This window comes from Leucopleurus acutus, assembly GCF_964270905.1.
Source record: "Leucopleurus acutus genome assembly, chromosome: 5".
NCBI lineage: Eukaryota > Metazoa > Chordata > Mammalia > Artiodactyla > Delphinidae > Leucopleurus > Leucopleurus acutus.
The window spans coordinates 1060038-1078853 of NC_139147.1; the positions used below are offsets into that span (position 1 = coordinate 1060038).

Sequence of the window (18816 nt, forward strand, 5' to 3'; positions counted from 1 at the left end):
GAGAGGCCCGCGTACCTCAAAAAAAAAAAAAAAAAAAAAGAAGACCCCCGTAATCAGCGCAGTCTGCCTCCAAAATGAGGTCCACAGGGAGATGCTCTCCTGGGGAGCGGCTGCTGGCGTGTGGGTGTCCCGACCGAGGCGCGGATGAGCCCGCCAGTGTGCACGCGACTATGTGTGCGGTGACAGCGTGGCTGCGTCCGTGCGTCAGTGTGTGGTGGGCGCCTGGACTCTGGCCCCCGAGCGCAGGGTCAGGCCGACCCAGGACTTCCTGGGACAAAGCAGAGGGAAGAAAAGCTGGACCCCAACTTCCTAAGACAAGCCGTGCCTTTCACAGAGCACCCTGAGAACAAAATGTGAAAAGAGAAGAGAAGAGGCGCCCACACGAAGACCAGGGCTTTGGGCACCCGCCGGGCTGGCCCTCCCAGACAGCGGCGCCTCTGTGTGGCCCCGACGGCCCACAATGTGGGCTCCCCCTCAGCCTCACCCTGCCCCTTGCAGGTAAGACCCCTATGCAGACGAGAAGTGGGGAACAGCCAGGGCAGTGCAGACAGCAGCACCCACGGAATGAGGCCTGGCCTCGCGCCTGCCCAGGGTAAACGCCCCCCTCACAGGGGCAGCGGGTCTTCCCAATACCCTGGGCTCCGGGAGGCCAGCAGTCACTTCCTGCTCGGAGACAGACACTGCCGTCCACGCAGACGGCGGCTGCTGTATTGGTCCCTTTGTATCAGAAGTGCCCAGGGCCCAAGTGTCCACTCGGGGAGATGCTCTAAGATTAGGAAACAGGACCCTCACCAGCCTGAGTGCCAGTGGCCCCAGTGTCCCAACTCAGCTGCCCCAAAGTTAAACATGGATGTGCCCCAGCAGCGCCCTTCCTCCCAGGCAGCTAGAACTTTTCCAGATTAATTGAGAACACAAGATGCAGCAGCCGTGGACGTCCTGGGCTGGAAGACAATAGCGTGTATAGAGACAGCCCAGGGACCCCAGAGATGCATGAGCAGTTCCTTTCCAAAGTTCTCCCATTTCCTCTCCATGAAATTCTCCATGGTTCCCATCAGGAGTAGGCCTCCGAATGCCACAGCCCTAAGATCACTGCTCCGTTCTCCAGTTACAGGCGTCCTGGGCGGGGGATGTGGCCACACCTCCCTGCAGATCTGGCAGCTGCTGTGCTGGAGGTGCTGGCCTGAGGCGCTGGCCCAGCTGTCTCAGGAAGGGAACCAGTATCTCTCCAGAAAGCGAGTGCCCAAGCCAAGCTCTGGGAGCTCAGAGGTACGCCTTCCTGGGAACACAGTGGTTGGCACCTACATAAGCCAGGGCCCTCTGGTCTGCCGCACTCGCTTCAGATCAAGGAATCGGGGACTTGCTAGTTGAAGACAGTTTCCCTTTCAGCAAACAGGCCAGCCAGGACCAAGTGGGATTTAGCCCAGGTACTTAAGGTTGGCTCAACATTTGAAGATCACTTAATGGAATCCATCACATCAACAGAATTAAGAAAAATCACACGGTCCTATCGCTAGATGCAGGAAGAGCATCTTATAAAATCCAACGCACGTTACGATAAAAACTCTTAGTAAACTAGGAATAAAGGTGAACTTCCTCAAGTTGGTAGACTATCCACTAAAACCCTACAGTGAACATCATACCTAATGGTGTACTTAACAGTGAGAAACTTGAAGCTTCCCCACTAAAACCAGGTACAAGGCAAGGATGCGCCCTCTCACCGCTCCTTTTCACCATAATAGCTAACGCCATAAGACCAGAAAAGGAAAGAGAAGCACACAGATTGGAAAGGAAGAAATAAAACTATCAATCTGCAGATGACATGAAAATCAAAATGTAGAAAACCCAAAACAATTACCCAAAAAATACTCCTGGAACCACTGATAATGGCAAGTTTGTAGGATATAAGATTAATGTACAACAGTCAACCATTTTCTATATACCAGCAATGAACAAGTGGAATTTGACATTAAAAACACAGTACCATTTACACTAGCACCCCCAAGATGAAATATTTATATTTATACCAGGTATAAGTATGACATATATGTGTACAAGGTCTACATGAGAAAAGCTACAAAACTCCGACAAAAGAAATCAAAGAAGAACTAAATGAATTCAGAGATATCCCATGTTCATGGATAGGAAGACTCAATGCTGTCAAGATATCAGTTCTTCCCAATTTGCTATAGATTCAGTGCAATCCTAATGAAAATCCCAGCAAGTTATTTTGGGGCTATAAACAAGTCAGTTCTGAAGTTTATACAGGGAGGGAAAAGACCAACACACTACTGAAGGAGAAGAACAAATTTGGAGGACTGACAGTGTCTGCCTTTAAGACTTATTATAAGCTACGGGAATCAAGACACTGTGGTATTGGTGCAAGAGAGACAAACAGATCAACGGAACCGAACAGAAAGCCCAGAAATAGACCCACATAAATACAGTCAACTCATCTTTAATAAAAAAATCAAAGGCAATACAATGGGGGAAAGATAGTCTTTTCAACAAATGGTGCTAGAACAACTGGACATCACATGCAAAAAAAAAAACAAAACAAAAAACTCACGATGGATCACAGACCTATATGTAAAATGCCAAACTCCTAGAAGATAGCATGGGAGAAACTCTTGATGACCTTGGGTTTGGCAATGACTTTTTAGATACAACACCAAAGGCACAATTCATGAAAGAACTGACAAGCTGGACTTCTGTGCTCCAAAAGACACAGTTACGACAACGAGAAGACAAGCCACAGACTGGGAGAAAAAATTGCAAAACACGCATCAGATAAAGGACTGTTATTCAAAATATATAAAGAACACTTGAAACTCAACAATGAGAAAATGAACAGCCTGATTAAGAAATGGACGAAAGGTCTGAACAGACGCCTCAGCAAAGCACACAGATGGCAGTTAAGGATCTGCAAAGATGCTCCACATCAGCTGTGATCAGGAAAACGCGAGTTAAAACAACGAGGGAATTCCGTGGCGGTCCAGCGGTCAGGACTCAGCGCTTTCACTGCCGAGGGCGCAGGTTCAGTCCCTGGTTGGGGAACTAAGATCCCACAAGCCGCGTGGCTTGGCCAAAAAATATATATATATAAATAAAATAACAATGAGATATCACTATACACCTATCAGGATGGCCAAAATCTGGAATATAGACAACACCGAATGCTGACGAGGCTGTGGAGCAACAGGAACCCTCGTCACTGCTGGGGGGAACGCAGATGGCGTGGCTGCTTTGGAAGACAGTCTGGCGGTTTCTTACAAAACTAAACAGACTCGTACCATAGGATCCAGCAATCGCTTTCCTTGGTATCCACCTAAAGGAGCTGAAAACTTACGTCCACACGGAAACCTGCCTGTGGGTATTTACAGCAGCTTTATCCACAGCTGACAAAACCTGGAAGCAACCACGCTGTCCTTCAGTAGGTGAACACACAGACTGTGGCGCATCCAGACAGTGGAGTAGTGTTCAGAGCTAAAGACAAATGAGCTATCAAGTCAGGAAAAGCCATGCAGGAAACTTGAATGCATGTTCCTAAGTGAGAGAAGCCAATCTGAAAAGGCCACAGGCTGTACGATTCCAGCCATACGGCATTCCGGAAAAGGCACAACTGTGGAGACAGTGAAAAGAGCACTGGCCGCCAGGGGCGGGAAGAGGGGAGGGATGCACAGGTGGGGCGCAGAAGATTCGCAGGGCAGTGAAAATACCCTTTGTGATACTATAATGGTGGATACACGCCATTTACATTTGTCAAACGCACGACGGAACATATAACACTGAGTGAACCCTGAACTTTGGACTCCGGGCGATTGCGATATGCCAGGGCAGGTTCACCAATAACAACAAATGTACCACTGGGTGGGGGTGTTGACAGTGGGGAACTCTCTGGACCTTCCTCTCAAGTTTGCTAGGAGCCTAAAACTGCTCTAAAAACAAGTCTGTTAAAAAAATTAGGCAAATGATAACCAAACGTAAGTAAATATTGCAGCCCTATTATATTATCAGATAAAACAGAATTCAAGATGAAAGGCATTAAGTGGGACAAAGGGGATGGTAATTTTGACAGTCCACCGAGATGTGATGAGCCCGGTACCACCCCGTGCACCCAGGATGCGTGGCAGAAAGGGAGGAAGTCCTCATTCACGATGCAGACCCTGGGCCTCTCTCCTGCCCTACCCTCCCGTTAAGATGGGACATAACCACCTCAGTAAGACAACCTGACCACGTGTCTAAAGAAAGTCCATCCTGCCCCTTCCTCACACATGGCAGTGGTCACCAAGTCCAGACAGCTGTGGGGTTGGGGAACCTCATCTCAGCATCACAGAGAAAACCCACAGAGAACAAAGATCTCAGAAACATGCAGGACTGGGAAGCATCCTAAACAAATGGAGAGGTGACCCAAGTCCCGGTGGATGTGCCGACATGTTTACAACGTTCAGATCTGCGCACGCGTCCACCATGACCAATCATAGCCTCGGGGAATGTTTCTGATGATCTAGGAGAGAAAGTGCCCAAGGGCATCCGAGGCGTCTTTGAAGAATGCTATGCATTCCAAGTGAGGCGTGTTACCCAGCACCCAAAGCTGGGATGCACAGGGGCTCTCGGGCCGCCAGGCATTAACACAGACTTGAACAATCGAGGAACAAAGAAATCGGGAGGCTGAGCGGGGCCACTGGCCCTCCAGCGACACAGGGAGGCTTCCCAGACCCCGTGCAGGAAGAGGAGACTTTCAGGTGCACAGAACGTGATCCCACGTCCACAAAGCAGGACTCACGAGTATGTGTGGGTGCACACACATGCACGCACACGCTATGGCAGCAGGATAATGGGCCCCAGAGGTGTCTGTCCCGCAACGCCTGGAACCTGTGAGCTGTCGCTGCACTCGGCAAAGGGGACTTTGCAGGTGTGGTTACGGTGACGGCCCTTGGGACGAGACCATCCCATCTAACCACGAGCTGAGCAGAGAACCTCTCCCAGCCAGGGCAGAGAGCCAGAGAGACGCAGCCCGAGAAGGGCTGGTGGTACCACTGGCTTTGAAGGTGGAGGGGCGCCGTGAGACAAGGAACGCGGGCTGCCTCCAGAAGCTGGAGAAGACAAGCCGAACCTTCCCTGGAGCCCCAGAAGGAGCGCAGCGCGGCAGGCACCTTGCTTCTGGCCCAGAGACACTGACTTCAGACTCCTGACCCCAAGAGTGACACACTAGTGTTGACTTGAGCCCCTGGGTTTGTGGTCTTTGTCTCGGTGGCCACAGGACACTCACACACCACATGTGTGCAAATCCACAGAGACGCCCCGCACAGGGAGCTGTGTCTGGCCCTCCCTTGTGAGGCCCGGAAGTGATGAACGTGTTCACGACTAGCTCTGGGATGAAGACCTAACACAGGGGAGAAGCAGCGGAGGACGCGATGAGAGCAGGGTGGCCCTCAGGGACGAGAGAGGCAGGTGCAGGCGGTCCTGGGCCAGCACGTGCATGGTGGCAGGAGGACGGCCCGCTCTGAGCAATGGCCACTCTGCACTCTCCCTCCTCGGGACTGAGGCCGCTCACCTGCAGAACCTGCCCCTTCCAGTGGGGCCTCCCCCGACACCCCAGGCGCCCTCTCCCCAACCCCAGCTCCGTCCTCGCTCCCAGGGGTCAACCCCCCCACCTGCTGGCCCACCCAGCAGGGACCCGGGAGGACCTGGGAAAGACATTGCCCCACCCGCCCCTGTGTGGAGGCCCCAATCTCTGGGGCCTAAGGGACAAGAGACCCTCCCGAACAGTGCGCTCTCCCCACGGCGCCACAGGGAGGGGAGGGGAGGGGAGGGGCCGGGACACGCACGGCCTGACCGCAGACACCGACGGAGCTGGCGGGGCTTGGCGGCGGCGGCTGCCCTCCCCTCCCCTCCTGGCCACACGGTGCTGGGGGCCCCGCACCCTCCCGACCACCTCCCCGAGCCCCACACCGCTGGCCGCGCATCCCCCCAGCCGCGAGCCGGCGCCAGGGAGGAAGCAGGTCCAGGGGAGGCGCTGCGATGGGCTGGACAGGGCCGCGGCCTCAGGCTGCTGTGCACCCGTCCACGCCCCACCGGCCACCGTGAGGCGAGGGTGCCTGTCTGTCCTGGGGTCCGCCACCACCCTGCAGGACACACTGGAGAGCAGGGACGCAAGTGGTGGTACTGTGGGGGGGTGGGGCCCTGCGGGCAGCTCTGCTGGGGCCTGGGAAGGAGGCGGCACCCGCGGCTCGGGCCTCGCCCACCCCGCCCCACGGCCGGCACAAGCAGCCCCAGGACCTCACTCGGCCAGAGCCAGTTTCACCCCAGGGCCGCCCTCCCCGGCCAGGCCTCCGCCCCCGCCTGCCCCTCCCCCACTGCACACAGGGCTGGCCCAAGGGACTGGCAGCGGGCAGAGGAGGGCAAGGGCACTCCAGCCCTGGCCCCGTGGGACACCCCCGGCCAGGCCACAGCCAGCAGGGTCCCTGGTGTGGTGGACGTCCGAGCGGCTGACGGAAGAATCCCGCAGGCTTCTGCTCTGAACACGGCCACAGGCCGCGGCCCTGCCAATGTGTGCCCACGCCCAGTGAGAAGTCCCCGAGGCCGCTCCACAGACCAGGCCAGCTGCAGTCAGGGGAATTCCACACCCCGCGCAGCCCTGCCCGGGCCCTGCCAGCACGAGGCCCATCCTGCACCGGCCCCCGGCCCGGGCCCACTGTGGCTGAACCCCCAAGCCAAAGGGACCTGGGCCCAGCAGCGGGACGTGTGCCCAGGGCTCTGAGCGGACAGGCCTGGCCTTCCCCGCTCCCTGCCCCTGCCCGTGGAGGTGGGCCTTTGCGTGGCACCAGGGGCCCTCCTGGCAGGACACCTCCCTGCGGTGCTGCCCCTGCCCCACGCGCGTCGTTGGGGACAGGGCAAGTCTGGCTGGGGGACGCGGCACAGAGTCTGGAGGGGCCCGGGCTGGCCCGGTGTCGGCTGTACCGGGGGCACTGACAGCGTGGAGGGTAAGGGAGCACGCAGCTCGCTGCAGCCCCCTCCCTCGGCGTGAGGTCGATGCCCGCCGTGCCAACAGCCGGGCCAGGCCCCTGCCCCCGCCCTCGGCCCCGCCCTCAGGGACAGCCACAGGTCCCATGGGCTCCTCATGCGCCAGGCCCTCCCAGAGGGGACCCCGCCCGGGCTGCTCCTCGGACACCCTCCTGGCCACCCTGCTCACACGCGGGGCTCAGCCACCTCCCGCCTCAAGCAGCGTCCCCATCCGTCTGTCTGCAGAGGCCACGGTCCCACCTCCCTCTCCTCCCAGCCCTTGCTTTCTTCTTCCTTGGGGTGGGCACCACCGTCATGGGCGCTTGTTCCCGTCCTGCCGCGGCCTGGGCACCGGCAGCCACCTCCTCACTGCATCCCAGGCCTGGCCAGGGAATCGCCCACGCACATCCCTCAGGGGCCCAGCAGACTGACACCCCCTCTCGCGGTCCAGTGCAGGTGGCCCACCCCCACTGGCCCAGCTCCAAAGCCCAATGACTTCAGAGACCAATGAGTGGGTCGAGGCTGCTCCCCACAGCACCACGGTCGGGGGAGGGCGGTTAGCAGTACACACACAGCAGGGCACGGATGGGCCCGCAAGTGCGAACGGGGAGCAGGCTCCGCTCAGGGGCCCAGCCACACCAAGGACGCAGAGGCAGCTGGTGGGCCCTAGGAGGCTGCGGCGGCCCGTCCCTCTCCCCTACCAGCCATGTGGTGATGGGGCGAGTCCATGTGGGGGGACGTGGCCCCCAGGAGGGAGTGGCCCTTTTGCTGCCCCGGGATGGAGAGGCTCTGGAGCTCACGGACCGGCTGGGGGACCCCCGTGAGCCCCTCAGACTCACTGGTCGCTAGATGGTCAAGACCTGTCGACCTTAAGAGCTGCAAGCCCCCCGTCCCTTCCGCCCCCTCGACCGTGCAGGCTGGGCACAGTGGCTGGGAGCCGTGGGCAGAATTCGGTGGGAAGTCCCGTCGCCGTCCTGTGCCTTGGTTCCCCCTCCGCGACAGGTGTGTGGCAGGCGACCTCAGAGCGTGGGGGACCTGCCGTCACGCACAGAACCTCTGGTCTTGAGCACGCCTCTCAGCCTGCCCCCCAAAGGAAGCAGTGCACGCCATCCAGCCTCCCGAGGGCGCTCGCCCGGCCGGACCGACGGGAAGGCGGGTGGCGGGCCGGCCGTTACCTGCAGGCGGCCCAATGAACACGCAGCGCCCGTCCTCGCGGGCCGGGAGCGAGGCGCAGGGGAACGGCAGCCCGCGCCCGTCCAGGTGGCTCCAGCACGCGTCCTCCAGGGCCTCGCAGAACTGGCGGCAGGGCGGCGGGCCGGGCAGGGCGCCGGGGCCACAGCGGGGGGCCAGCAGCAGGCAGAAGAACCAGGCCAGGAAGCGGTGACAGTGGGTCTGCAGGAGTGCCCCCCAGGCCCGGGCCGCGGCCTGCACCTCCTCGCCGCTCGCGTGGTGGAGGTGGTTGGGCAGCCAGAAGCGCCCGATGCCCAGGTGGCCGCAGAGCGCCAGGGAGGGCAGCAGGGGCAGGCAGCGGCCGGCAGCGCCCAGCAGTGCAGAGCTGTCAGCGAGACCAGGCCCCGCAGGGTTAGCCACGTGGGGAACCCAAGCACCCCTGTCCCCACTTAGAGCCAAGAGTGCGGCGTGAGACAGCTTGGCGGAGGGCTCAGAGGAGAGAGCCCAGGGGGCAGCGTGCACTCCCGGGGAGCCCGTCACCAGGGCAAGCGGAGGAGGCGTGCGCGTGCGGTCATCAGGGCGTCGGTGCTGCTGGCCGGGACAGGCTGCCGCGGGCAAGAGTCCCTTGCTGTCCAGCTCCTGGGGCCACCCCGGGGGCGGCTGGCTTCCCTGGGGAGGGGCCCCGGCCCGCGCGGAGGACAGAGAAGCTCTACCTGGGGATGGCGGTGGTACCGCAGGCTCCCCGAGCAGGGCCCGGGGCCTGTCCGGGGAGGGCGGCGGCAGGGAGGGCGGCGGCTGGGTGGGCGCTGGCAGGGTGCCGGCCTTGGTCCTCTGGGTGTCCGGAGAGCTCGGGACCCCGGTGCTCAGCCAGGGAGTGGTCCAGTCGTCCTGGGGGCCCCTGGAGGGTCCAGGGGTGGTGAGGGGGTCCGTGGGGCTCTCGGGGCCTGGCGTCCCCGCCCTGGCGGAGCTCGTGGTGGGGGTGGTGTCGTCCCACAGCTGGACGAAGCTCCGGATGCCCAGAGCCACGTTCAGGATCTTGGCTCCGACGCCGGCAATGTTCTCCTCCTTTGTGTCTGGGCCCGCAGTGGAGGCCGCCGAGGGGACAGTGGGGGCCTGGCCCTGGCCCACCTCCGGCCTCTCCAGAGGCGGCTCGGGGCTGGCAAGGGCTTTCCACTGCTGCGTGGGGTCATCCTGGGGGGCCACATGCGTGGTGGTGTCCTCTGTGGGCTGCACAGGTGAGCTGCCCGGGGGCTTAGAGGCCAGTGTGACCGTGGACCCGGCAGTGTTAGCGGACCACAGCCAGGACATCAGGTCAGCCCGAGTGGGTGCGAGGCAGCATGCAAGCAGCAGCAGCAGGCCACAGTGGCCGCGGCGGCCGCTGGGGTCCGGAGCCATCAGGCTGTGTGCACCGCAGAGCAGCGGGCGGCCTCTGCTGTCCAGAGGCGGGACCAGCCCGCCCCCGCCTCCCGCCCCCGGGCCCGCAGCCAGCTCCCCGTTCAGGCATCCAGGCGGCTCCCCCTCCTACCTCCCCGCTCTCAAGGGCTCTCAAGGAGGGAAACAGACAGATGTGCGCCTCTACCCAAAGTGACAGGCCCCCTGGAAAACACCTCACACCTCCTTGAAGCAGCTGTAGACGTTCCCTCCACCAGAGGCCAAGGGGCACTGACAGAGCAGTCAGACGACTTCCCAGCTCCCTCCCCGGGCCCTCCCAGAATGCCGCCAAGTCCCTGCTCCGGAGCGTGGGCACGGTGGGCTCCGGGCCGGCACCCCGCGGTCCCCCCCGGGGGGGGGCGCTCCTGGGCGCACTGGAGCTTTGGGAAGGACCCTCCTCCTCGCCCTGCAGCCTGCAGAGCCCAGACCCAAGAGAAAGCGCCGGGCACAGGTCCTCGGGGCGTCCGTCCTGCGCGTGGCTGGGAGCCTCAGGATGCCGGGGTACAGCCCCTGCCCCCGTGCCCACGATGCTCTGCACTGGAGTTTCTCTGACTGAGAACAGCCTGGAAGCCTGGCCTCAAGCCACGGCTCTGGGGCAAAGCTGGAGCTTAGAAACCACTGGCTTCGCTGTGAGTCCATCCTTCTGCCGCAGCTGCTGCCCTGAGATGGCAGCGTCCAGTCCCCGGGGCCTCTGCTCAGGTCACCTGTTCCGCAGCCTGCCCAGCTCTGTCCCCCCGCAGACGCCGGCCGCCCTCCCTCCACCTCGCCAGAGAGCACGGCCTCTTTTCAGCTTTCGCTCTTAAAACCTGCTCAAACACACCGGCCCTCTGTCTGACGGGCTGGTACCGCGCTCCCCGGCTGACCCTGCCAGTGTCCGACTTCTCATCAGCGCTTAGCTGAGGCCTGGGGGAGTTGCTGATGAACTCCTGAGAATTGCTCCAAAGGGACAGAGCACAGCAGTTGGGAAGCGACAAAAGGCAGAGGAAGATTAGGGACTCGGTGAGACCAACGGTAGACAGACAGACAGAGGTGCCCCCTGCCACTCCCACACCTCAGAGCTCAGCCCGTGTGCAGGGTGGGTGACTGGGGGATAAGCCCTTCACGCAGCCCCCGGGCGCCAGCCTCCTCCAGACATCACTGGGCGCCCCTTCCGGGGGTGTCCCACTCTGCGGACCTCTCCGGAAGCCAGGTTAGCCAGGCCGGCCTGCAGCTGGACTCTTCCCACCGAGCCCCGACTCCTTCCCTTCATAAAACTTCAGACGACACCATCCCTCTGTCCAAAACACTATGGGATGCTGCCCTGTGGCCTGAAGTCCTGCCAGCGCCTCTCCGGGGTTTGGGGAGAAGACCTGGGCACGGGGAGCAGCCTTGCCTGGGACTCACAGCCTGTGCGGGTGTCTGACCTGGAGGCTAGCTGCTCCTCCCCACCTGGCGCCTGCCTGAGCAGGTGGGGACCCAGCTCAGCCTTCACTGTGGCAGGCACACCGTGTGGCGAGGAAACCTCGGCCCGGAGACCAGAGGCTCTGGGCCAGAGCCCAGGAGAGGGGGATCCCGAGTGGAATGCAGGCGGTCTCTACACGCGCCCACACGCGCCCGCACACGCCCGCACACGCCCGACACTCGCTTATGCAAACACACGTGTTCCCTCCCGCAGGCTCACATCGTCACATGCACCCTCACACATCCACACACACACGCACGGGTCTCAGCACACGTTCCACGCTAGACCCCACGCGTGCCCTGCGTGCCGGCCACGCCTTCTGTCTGAGTCCCCTCGGAACCCCGTCCTCTGCAGCCTGTGGCCGGGACCCCGGCCCAGGATGCCCAGGGTGCCAGCGGCGAGCTGGGCCGCTTGGGACCAGAGCCCGCGCTTCAGGACAGCTGAAGAGCGGGTCCCCTCTCAAGAGGCGGGGGCACCCCGGAAGCCAAATCTGGGTCCCACCCTCCGTCCCAGAGTTCTTAGAAACGCCTCGAGAACCGTCTCCTGCTAGTTATGCCGCTAATGCGATTTTATGCCTAAAAGTCTCTGGAAAATCTCAGGAGATATTCCAAAGGCCCTTCCCCTTCTCCAAGCACGTTCTGGAGAGGGACTCTGGGCCCTTTTGAGGCAGAGCCCCTGAGCCCAACACGGTGGGGCTGCCCTTGTCCCCCCGATGGCCCCGTGCCCTCAGTTACTCCCTGGGGGCCACTCGCCAGCCCCCAGCCCTGCATTCACTCGCTCAATTCACGCTTCCCGGGAGAGCCAGGAACGCGGAACCGCGGGGCAAAGGGGGATGGTAGCTGTGACCCCACTGCACTGAGCGACACACCACCATCCAGTGGGCAGCCCCCACCCTCCCCGCTCCAGACCTCACCCTTCCTGCCCACCTTCTGGAGACCGCGGTCACGCCCCGGCACTCCTAGAACGTCACACGTCCACCTTCTCTGGGAAACGTCAGCACAGCTCTGCCCCAGGACTCGGCTCCCATCAGGAAGCAACCTGCCGAGGTGCTGGTCCGTGAGGCTCCCTGCACACACGTGCCCACGCGTGCACAGGCTCGCATGCACGTGTGCACACACGTGCACATGCACACACACGTGCGTAGCCCCACATGTGCACACGCTCACATGCACACTCACACGGATACTGCAGCATTCAGAACGCCTGAGGTGTAGACCGGGCTCCCCCAGCAGACTGTGGCTGCAACAGGCCCCCCGCCCGGGCCCAGCCCCTCAGGGACACACGGGGCTCCGGTCCATCCATGCACAGGGTCCTGTCAGCACTGGTCCCTATGGAGTCTGTGCTCATTGTGGAGGTTGGATAATCTCCCTGTCACTCGTGGGGATGGAGAAGGAGGGGAAAATGGGTTTCGAGGGAAACCATCTGAAATGACTGAAACACAAATCCCTCTGGGTCAGGTGCCACGTTTCTGAAAGCACTTTGTTCTCCAAGGCCGGGCCCAGAGAGCCCTCAGCCCTCCTCAGAATCGTCACAAGCGCTGTGCTGAGGAACGACCCCAGGCCCCCGGGGTAAGGTGGCCGCCCCATCGTGTACAGAGTGGTCCCTCGGCCCCTGGTCGCTCCCCCACCCATTCATCCTCATGCCCTAGAGTGAGAGGGGTCAGATGAGACGCTGAGGGGTGCACAGGGGGGCGCGTCCAGCCCTATATCCCCTCACCCAGCCCCCAGCGTGACCTGGCCTTTCCTCCCTCTGCCCACCCTCAGGGTATCACAGAGGCATTTCCGTGCAATCTGAGATGTTTCCTGGTGCCTCGGCGCTGCCCAATCAGAACTCGGAGCACAGCCTCCTCTGGCCCTCCCAGCCCTCCACCGGAGCAGCCCGGGGGCCCTGTTTCCCGGGTCCCAGCCTCCTTCCTGGCGGGGACTTGGCTAGCTTCCCTGCGGCTCCTCAGGCCAGATTAGAGAGCAGAGGCCCAGGTCTCAAGGGCACTCGCCCCATCGCCTCGGGGCTGAGGTGGACCACCCACCCACCCACCCACCCTGTGTGCCCTGCCCAGGGTTCCCAGCCGCTCCCGACAAGGAGCACGGAGGCCGTGTCCTCAGTTACTTCACGGGGAGCGCAGGAAACAAGCCAGCCCCTAATCACACACCCCCAGCCAGCATGTGCAGACGGGTGGGCCCCCGTGCAGCCCAGAGCATCCTGGGACCCCTTTGTCGCCCTCAAGGGTCTGTGGTCTCCCTTCAGGTTTCACTTATGAGAACAGCCGGCAAAGGGCCGTCCAGCTGACCACAGGGTGCCCAGCAACATCTGAAGCCTTCCTGGGCTCCTATGACCTTTGGTGACTCTCTAGTCATCCCCTGGTAACCTGGGCACTGGTGTCGGTGGGGACAGTGGCGCCTGAGATGCCAGCCCCTTGGAAGCCATCGCGGGGGCTCCTTGCATGCAGTGACTCCATGCTGGGCAGGCCCCTGGTGGGACCCTGGCCGAGAAGCCACCTCCCGTGGGGCCTACGGCTAAAGGTCCCTCTGCCCTGAGGACTGGCTCTCCCCCGCAGGAGCTGAGCTCTGTCCCGGGCCCTCCAGCCAAGCTTGGCCACGAGGGTTCCAGGAGTCTGAACATCTACCTGGCCCTGGAGGACCCTGAGGGCACCTCCCCACCAAGGAATGGCCTCGATGTCCACAGACCCACGCGTGGGCTCGCCACTGCCCGCCACCAGCCAGCTGGGCTCGAAACTCGGAAGCAGGCAGCAGCTCGGCACCCAGGTGGGATGGCCTCTGGGGAAGCCTGAGATACATCCGAGAAGATGCATGCATTGACCTAAGCTCCCAGAGCGGCCCCCTGGAGGACCCTCTGACCACACACAGGTGCCCAGAAGGGAGAAAGCCCAAAGCTGCCCAGAGGGCCATCCTCTGAGGACCCACGGCAAGTCCTGCCCATGCAAGGAGCCCTGGGCCCCCAGCACCCAGTTCAGGAACAACCGGGATCCAGGAATTCCTGGTGAGCTGGGAATTCACCAGGTCCAGGACCAAAAGCCAATGACAGCACAACTGCTGCTGTGGTCTCCATCTGGCAAACTCTTACACATCCCTCAAGACCCCATCCCCTACGCTTGCTGTCCTGCAGCTCCCAGACAGGGCTCGCTGTTCTTGCCTTGGATCCTTCCTTGGTGACGACGCCCCGCTCCTCGATGGTGTGGTAGCTTCTGTTCTTTGTTAACCTGGTGTCCACCTGTTCTCACATTTCATGCTGTGTCCTGACTTAAGGCAAGTTCTCCTGCGTGGGTGGGTTCCTCCTCCCACCCAGCCTTCCCCATGCCTGCAGAACTGTCTCTGGTGGCTGAAAACTCCCCTGGAGGACATCGGATTTCTGTCTGAAGCCTCCTGGATACTATCCAACACAACAAGGGTAATTTAAATTATAGAAGAGAATTCTGTACTCAGAGGAGACATGCGGGTGGCACCGGCAATAACAAGGAGCTTTCTCTTTCTTGGGAATGAACTGGCCAGAACTCCTGTAGATGCCTTGTAGGTGCCAGGTGACCCCTAGCAAAGCTTTGGGTGGATTCCCGATGCCCCTTCTCCCCTCACGCCCTCACTCCTCCCACGCCGACTTCCTGAAAGGCCCCCCTCTCTCCTCCACCCACGACACACACAGCGGCTTGTGGCCCAAACCAGCGAACACCTGCACCCTTGTTAATTCACCCCAGGGCTCGCCAGGTACACGGGTGCATGTGCGTCTATAGGTGTGTGTCTCTCTGATGGGCGTGTGATTACGTCTGTGTGTGCGTGCACGTGCATGTCTGTGTACACACACGTGTGCACACGTCTTGGGTCTGTGCCCACACACGTCCACTCACTCCCGTGCACGCTATTGTCTCTGGGTTCCTGGACGCCGGGGAGGCTGCAGGAAAGGCCCGCCAGGCTGGGGTTTGCCGGCCACCCCCTGGGGTCTGCACTACCCGGTGACGGGGGTTAGGACTTGCTAACTTGTTAGCCAGTGTTTGCACGTTCTTGTTGGAATGACGTCCCAAAGCCGCAAATGTCTAAGTCACTCCCTCAAACGCCTGCCTCGGCCTCCCCACGGGGACCCAGGCGCCGGCCTCATCAGACAGTCTCTCTGGCTCAGGATCACTCCCCCTACAAGCACCGGGGGGAGGGGGGGGCCAGCCACCCCTTCTGAGAGGACCCAGCACCCACAACTTCCAGAAGGTTCTGCCTTCCTGCTGCTGGGAGACCGGCCAGCCTCCGGCCCCGCCCTGCGCTGTGCCAGGGTTTGTTCTGTGTGGCCCTTCTGGTTTGGATTCCTGAAAACTGTGGTCTTTTATTTTCATTTTTTCAAAAGCACGAAACACCCACATGTGCGCAGAGCCAATGCGAGGAACAAAGCGTGTCCAGGCCTGAGGCTTCGGGCTGTGAGGTCAGAGCACGGCCTTGTCTGCCCGGGTCTCAGGGACGCTGCCGCTGGGGCCTCAGCCGTCCTGGGCCCACGGCGGGGTCTCTCCTGGGCCCCTCCGGGTGGTCTGCCTGCGGCTGCCCACACGTGGCCCAAAGGCTGGCCCTGATTCCTCTCTTCAGCCCATCCCTCAGCCCATCCCCACCCCAGGCCAGCAGTGCCCTGCAGGGACCCCTGCTCAGGTGGCCCAGGGTCACCTCTCCTGCTCCTCCCTCGAGGACCAGGTACTAGAGACCATTCAAGATGCGTGGGCCTGCGAGGAGCTGGCCGGCCTCCAAGGAGCAGGGCTGGGAAACCAGTCCCAGCATCCAGTGCTGGGGACAGCCCCCAGGGCGGCAGCACGTCCAGTAAAGACCCGTACATTGTGGGGACTTCCCTGGTGGCGCAGTGGTTAAGAATCCGCCTGCCAATGCAGGGGACACGGGTTCGAGCCCTAGTCCGGGAAGACCCCACGTACCACAGAGCAACTAAGCCCGTGCACCACAACTACTGAGCCTGCGCTCTAGAGCCCGTGCTCCACAACTACTGAAGCCCGTGCACCTAGAGCCCGTGCTCCGCAACAAGAGAAGCCACCGCAGTGAGAAGCCCACGCACCACAAGGAACAGTTGCCCCCACTCACCACAACTAGAGAAAGCCCGCGCGCAGCAACGAAGACCCAACGCAGCCAAAAATAAATCAATAAATATTTAAAAATTAGAAAGAAAAAGACCCATACGTTGTGGACACGTTTACAGCCCTTCCAGAATGGAACACACCTTCTCATCTTTCTGTTTATAATTGCCCAAAGTGTCCAAACGTTCTGCCCCAACCCTGTGTTTCATGGTGACTTTTTTGAGCCACAGTGATAAAGGCCACAGCTCCTAAGATGCCCATTGAAGGCCCTGCTGCTGGGCCTGCTGACGACAAGCTCTATGCGGACCGCTGGCCAGGTTCCCGCGCTGGCCGGGCCTCTCCTTGTGGCCGCTGCCCGCCCTCAGGTTGCTGTGAAGATTAAGTGGCACGAGGTGGCCGGGCAGCCGGGGCTACAGGTCGAGGCCCACGGGTGCCTCCCCTCCCCTCGGGTGTCGGTCACCCGAGGACCCGCCTGGCCACACCGCCAGTGAGAGCCGAGCACACAGACAGGAGGACCGTGGACAGCGGGGACGTTGCAACACCGTCTAATCTTTAACCACCAGGCTGTCCAGCCCCCCTCCTCCACCCTCAGGTGTCCTTTAACCCACTTCATCCCAGTGTGGGAAAGTGGAGACCCGGGTTCAGGTCGCCAGGTGCATGCCCTCAGCGGAGCCCCCAGCTCCCGCGAGGGCCGAGGCCCCGCTGCCTGGGCAGAGCGGGCACGGGAGGTGCTGCCTGGTGGGAAGGAGGCTGTCCCAGCCCAAACCCAGATTCCTCTATGGTAACAGTGGAGCCCACAGGAGCCCTCTGGTTCCCAGATCAACACCAAGCATCGCCCCGTACTCAGCTGGGCGCACTGTTCCCACAACCCCACCACTGGTCTGGGGTGACAGAACACAGGGGACCCTCCGACCCCCACAGAGCCGGCCCCTTGGGAGGCGAGCGTGGCAGGTGGAGACCCCCGGCTGGAGGGGTCAGCAGTGGAGGCGAAAGGTGGCTGGGAGCAGAGATTCTAAGACATTGACACATCTCGGGGAAAAGGCACCTCCCCGGGGCCACCCAGTGACCGCCAGACACGCACGCCCTCCCACGTCCCAAGGGAAGGCCACGCGGGGCACACGCGGTTGCCTGTCCAGGGTGCGCAGCCGCAGCCTTAATCCAAACACAAGGAAACAGCTGGACAAGTCAGACAGCGCGCTTCGCGGGACAGCGCCCGGACTCTCCAAAAACGGCCACGTTAGGAAGCATAAGGAGGAAGGGGCGGCTCTAAGCTAACAGGCTGAGGGGTCACGGCCACCAAGTGCCGCGCGGTTTCTAGATGCTCCGGGGCCGCCGGGCAGAGACGGGGTCAGCTTCATAAAGGCCGTTACTGGGACCTGGAGGACCCCTGAATGTGGCCTGTGTGATAGAGGACAGCTGGACAGGAGGCGCACACGGACAGCAGGCCACGGGTCAGGATGCCGCGCCCACGTCCCCAAGGAGTGTGTGCACCTGCACGGGGATGTGAGTGTGGATGCACACGTGGACACGGTGTGCAGGTGTGCACGGCCCTGGGTACAGACAGGGACAGACCAGGAGACCAAGGGGAACCGCGATGAAGGAAGTACGTGAGCAAACCCCACACTGTCCTTCGACATTTCTACAGGTTTGAAACGTTCCCATGAGAGAAGTTCATGGGGAGAGTAAAGCTCTCCTCCTGTGTCCGCCTGGAACACTCTCTCCACCAGCTTTGTCTCTGGAAAGGCAGGTGACGCAGCAGAGGGTGGTAAGAACTGCTTTCCAGGCACGTCCCGTCCCTGGGGCCACACGTGGGTGTTACCCCTGCCAAGCCTTCAAAAGGCCCTGGCAGGTCGCCACGCGGCTGGGAGTGGCTCCTCCTTCCCTGAGCGCCCAGCGGTGCGGCAAAGTCGCCGACTTCTCTCACTTGGCGTCATTTAGGTTCACTTTCACAAAACAAAGATCTAAACGTGTTTCTCTCAGTCAGGCTTTAGACTCTACGGGAATCATCCAAGCTACACCCCAAGGCAAAGCAGATGCGTTCACAGGCTCTAAAAACTCCTTTAAGAACCAAGGATAAGCACGCACATGTGGTCGCCTTATCTTTGATAAAGGAGGCAGGAATGTACAGTGGAGAATGGACAGTCTCTTCAATAAGTGGTGCTGGGAAAACTGGACAGGTACGTGCCAAAGTATGAGATTACATCACTCCCTAACGCCATATGCAAAAATAAGCTCAAAATGGATTAAAGACCTAAATGTAAGGCCAGACACTATCAAACTCTTAGAGGAAAACATAGGCAGAACACTCTATGACATAAATCACAGCAAGGTCCTTTTTGACCCACCTCCTAGAGAAATGGAAATAAAAACAAAAATAAACAAATGGGACCTAATGAAACTGCAAAGCTTTTGCACAGCAAAGGAACCATAAACAAGACGAAAAGACAACCCTCAGAATGGGAGAAAATATTTGCAAATGAAGAAACTGACAAAGGATTTATCTCCAAAATTTACAAGCAGCTCATGCAGCTCAATAACAAAAAAACAAACAACCCAATCCAAAAATGGGCAGAAGACCTAAATAGACATTTCTCCAAAGAAGGTATACAGAGTGTCAACAAACACATGAAAGGATGCTCAACACCATTAATCATTAGAGAAATGCAAATCAAAACTACAATGAGATATCACCTCACACCGGTCAGAA

General features: G+C 60.4%; 1 protein-coding gene across 4 annotated transcripts in view; it reads right to left on the reverse strand.

Moving 5' to 3' along the window:
- COL18A1 (collagen type XVIII alpha 1 chain) overlaps window positions 1-18816 on the reverse strand; it is a 95522-nt gene that overhangs the window by 38732 nt on the left and 37974 nt on the right. For 2 of the 4 annotated variants that reach the window (XM_082839534.1, XM_082839533.1), the window contains exon 1: window positions 8886-9587. The exons of 1 other annotated variant lie outside the window; for it this stretch is intronic. In XM_082839534.1, the coding sequence (XP_082695660.1) occupies window positions 8886-9567 (682 nt within the window). In that variant the 5' untranslated portion in view covers window positions 9568-9587. Of the gene's footprint in view, window positions 1-8177; window positions 9588-18816 lie in introns of those variants that run through there. One more of the 4 variants, XM_082839532.1, reaches the window with a different exon arrangement.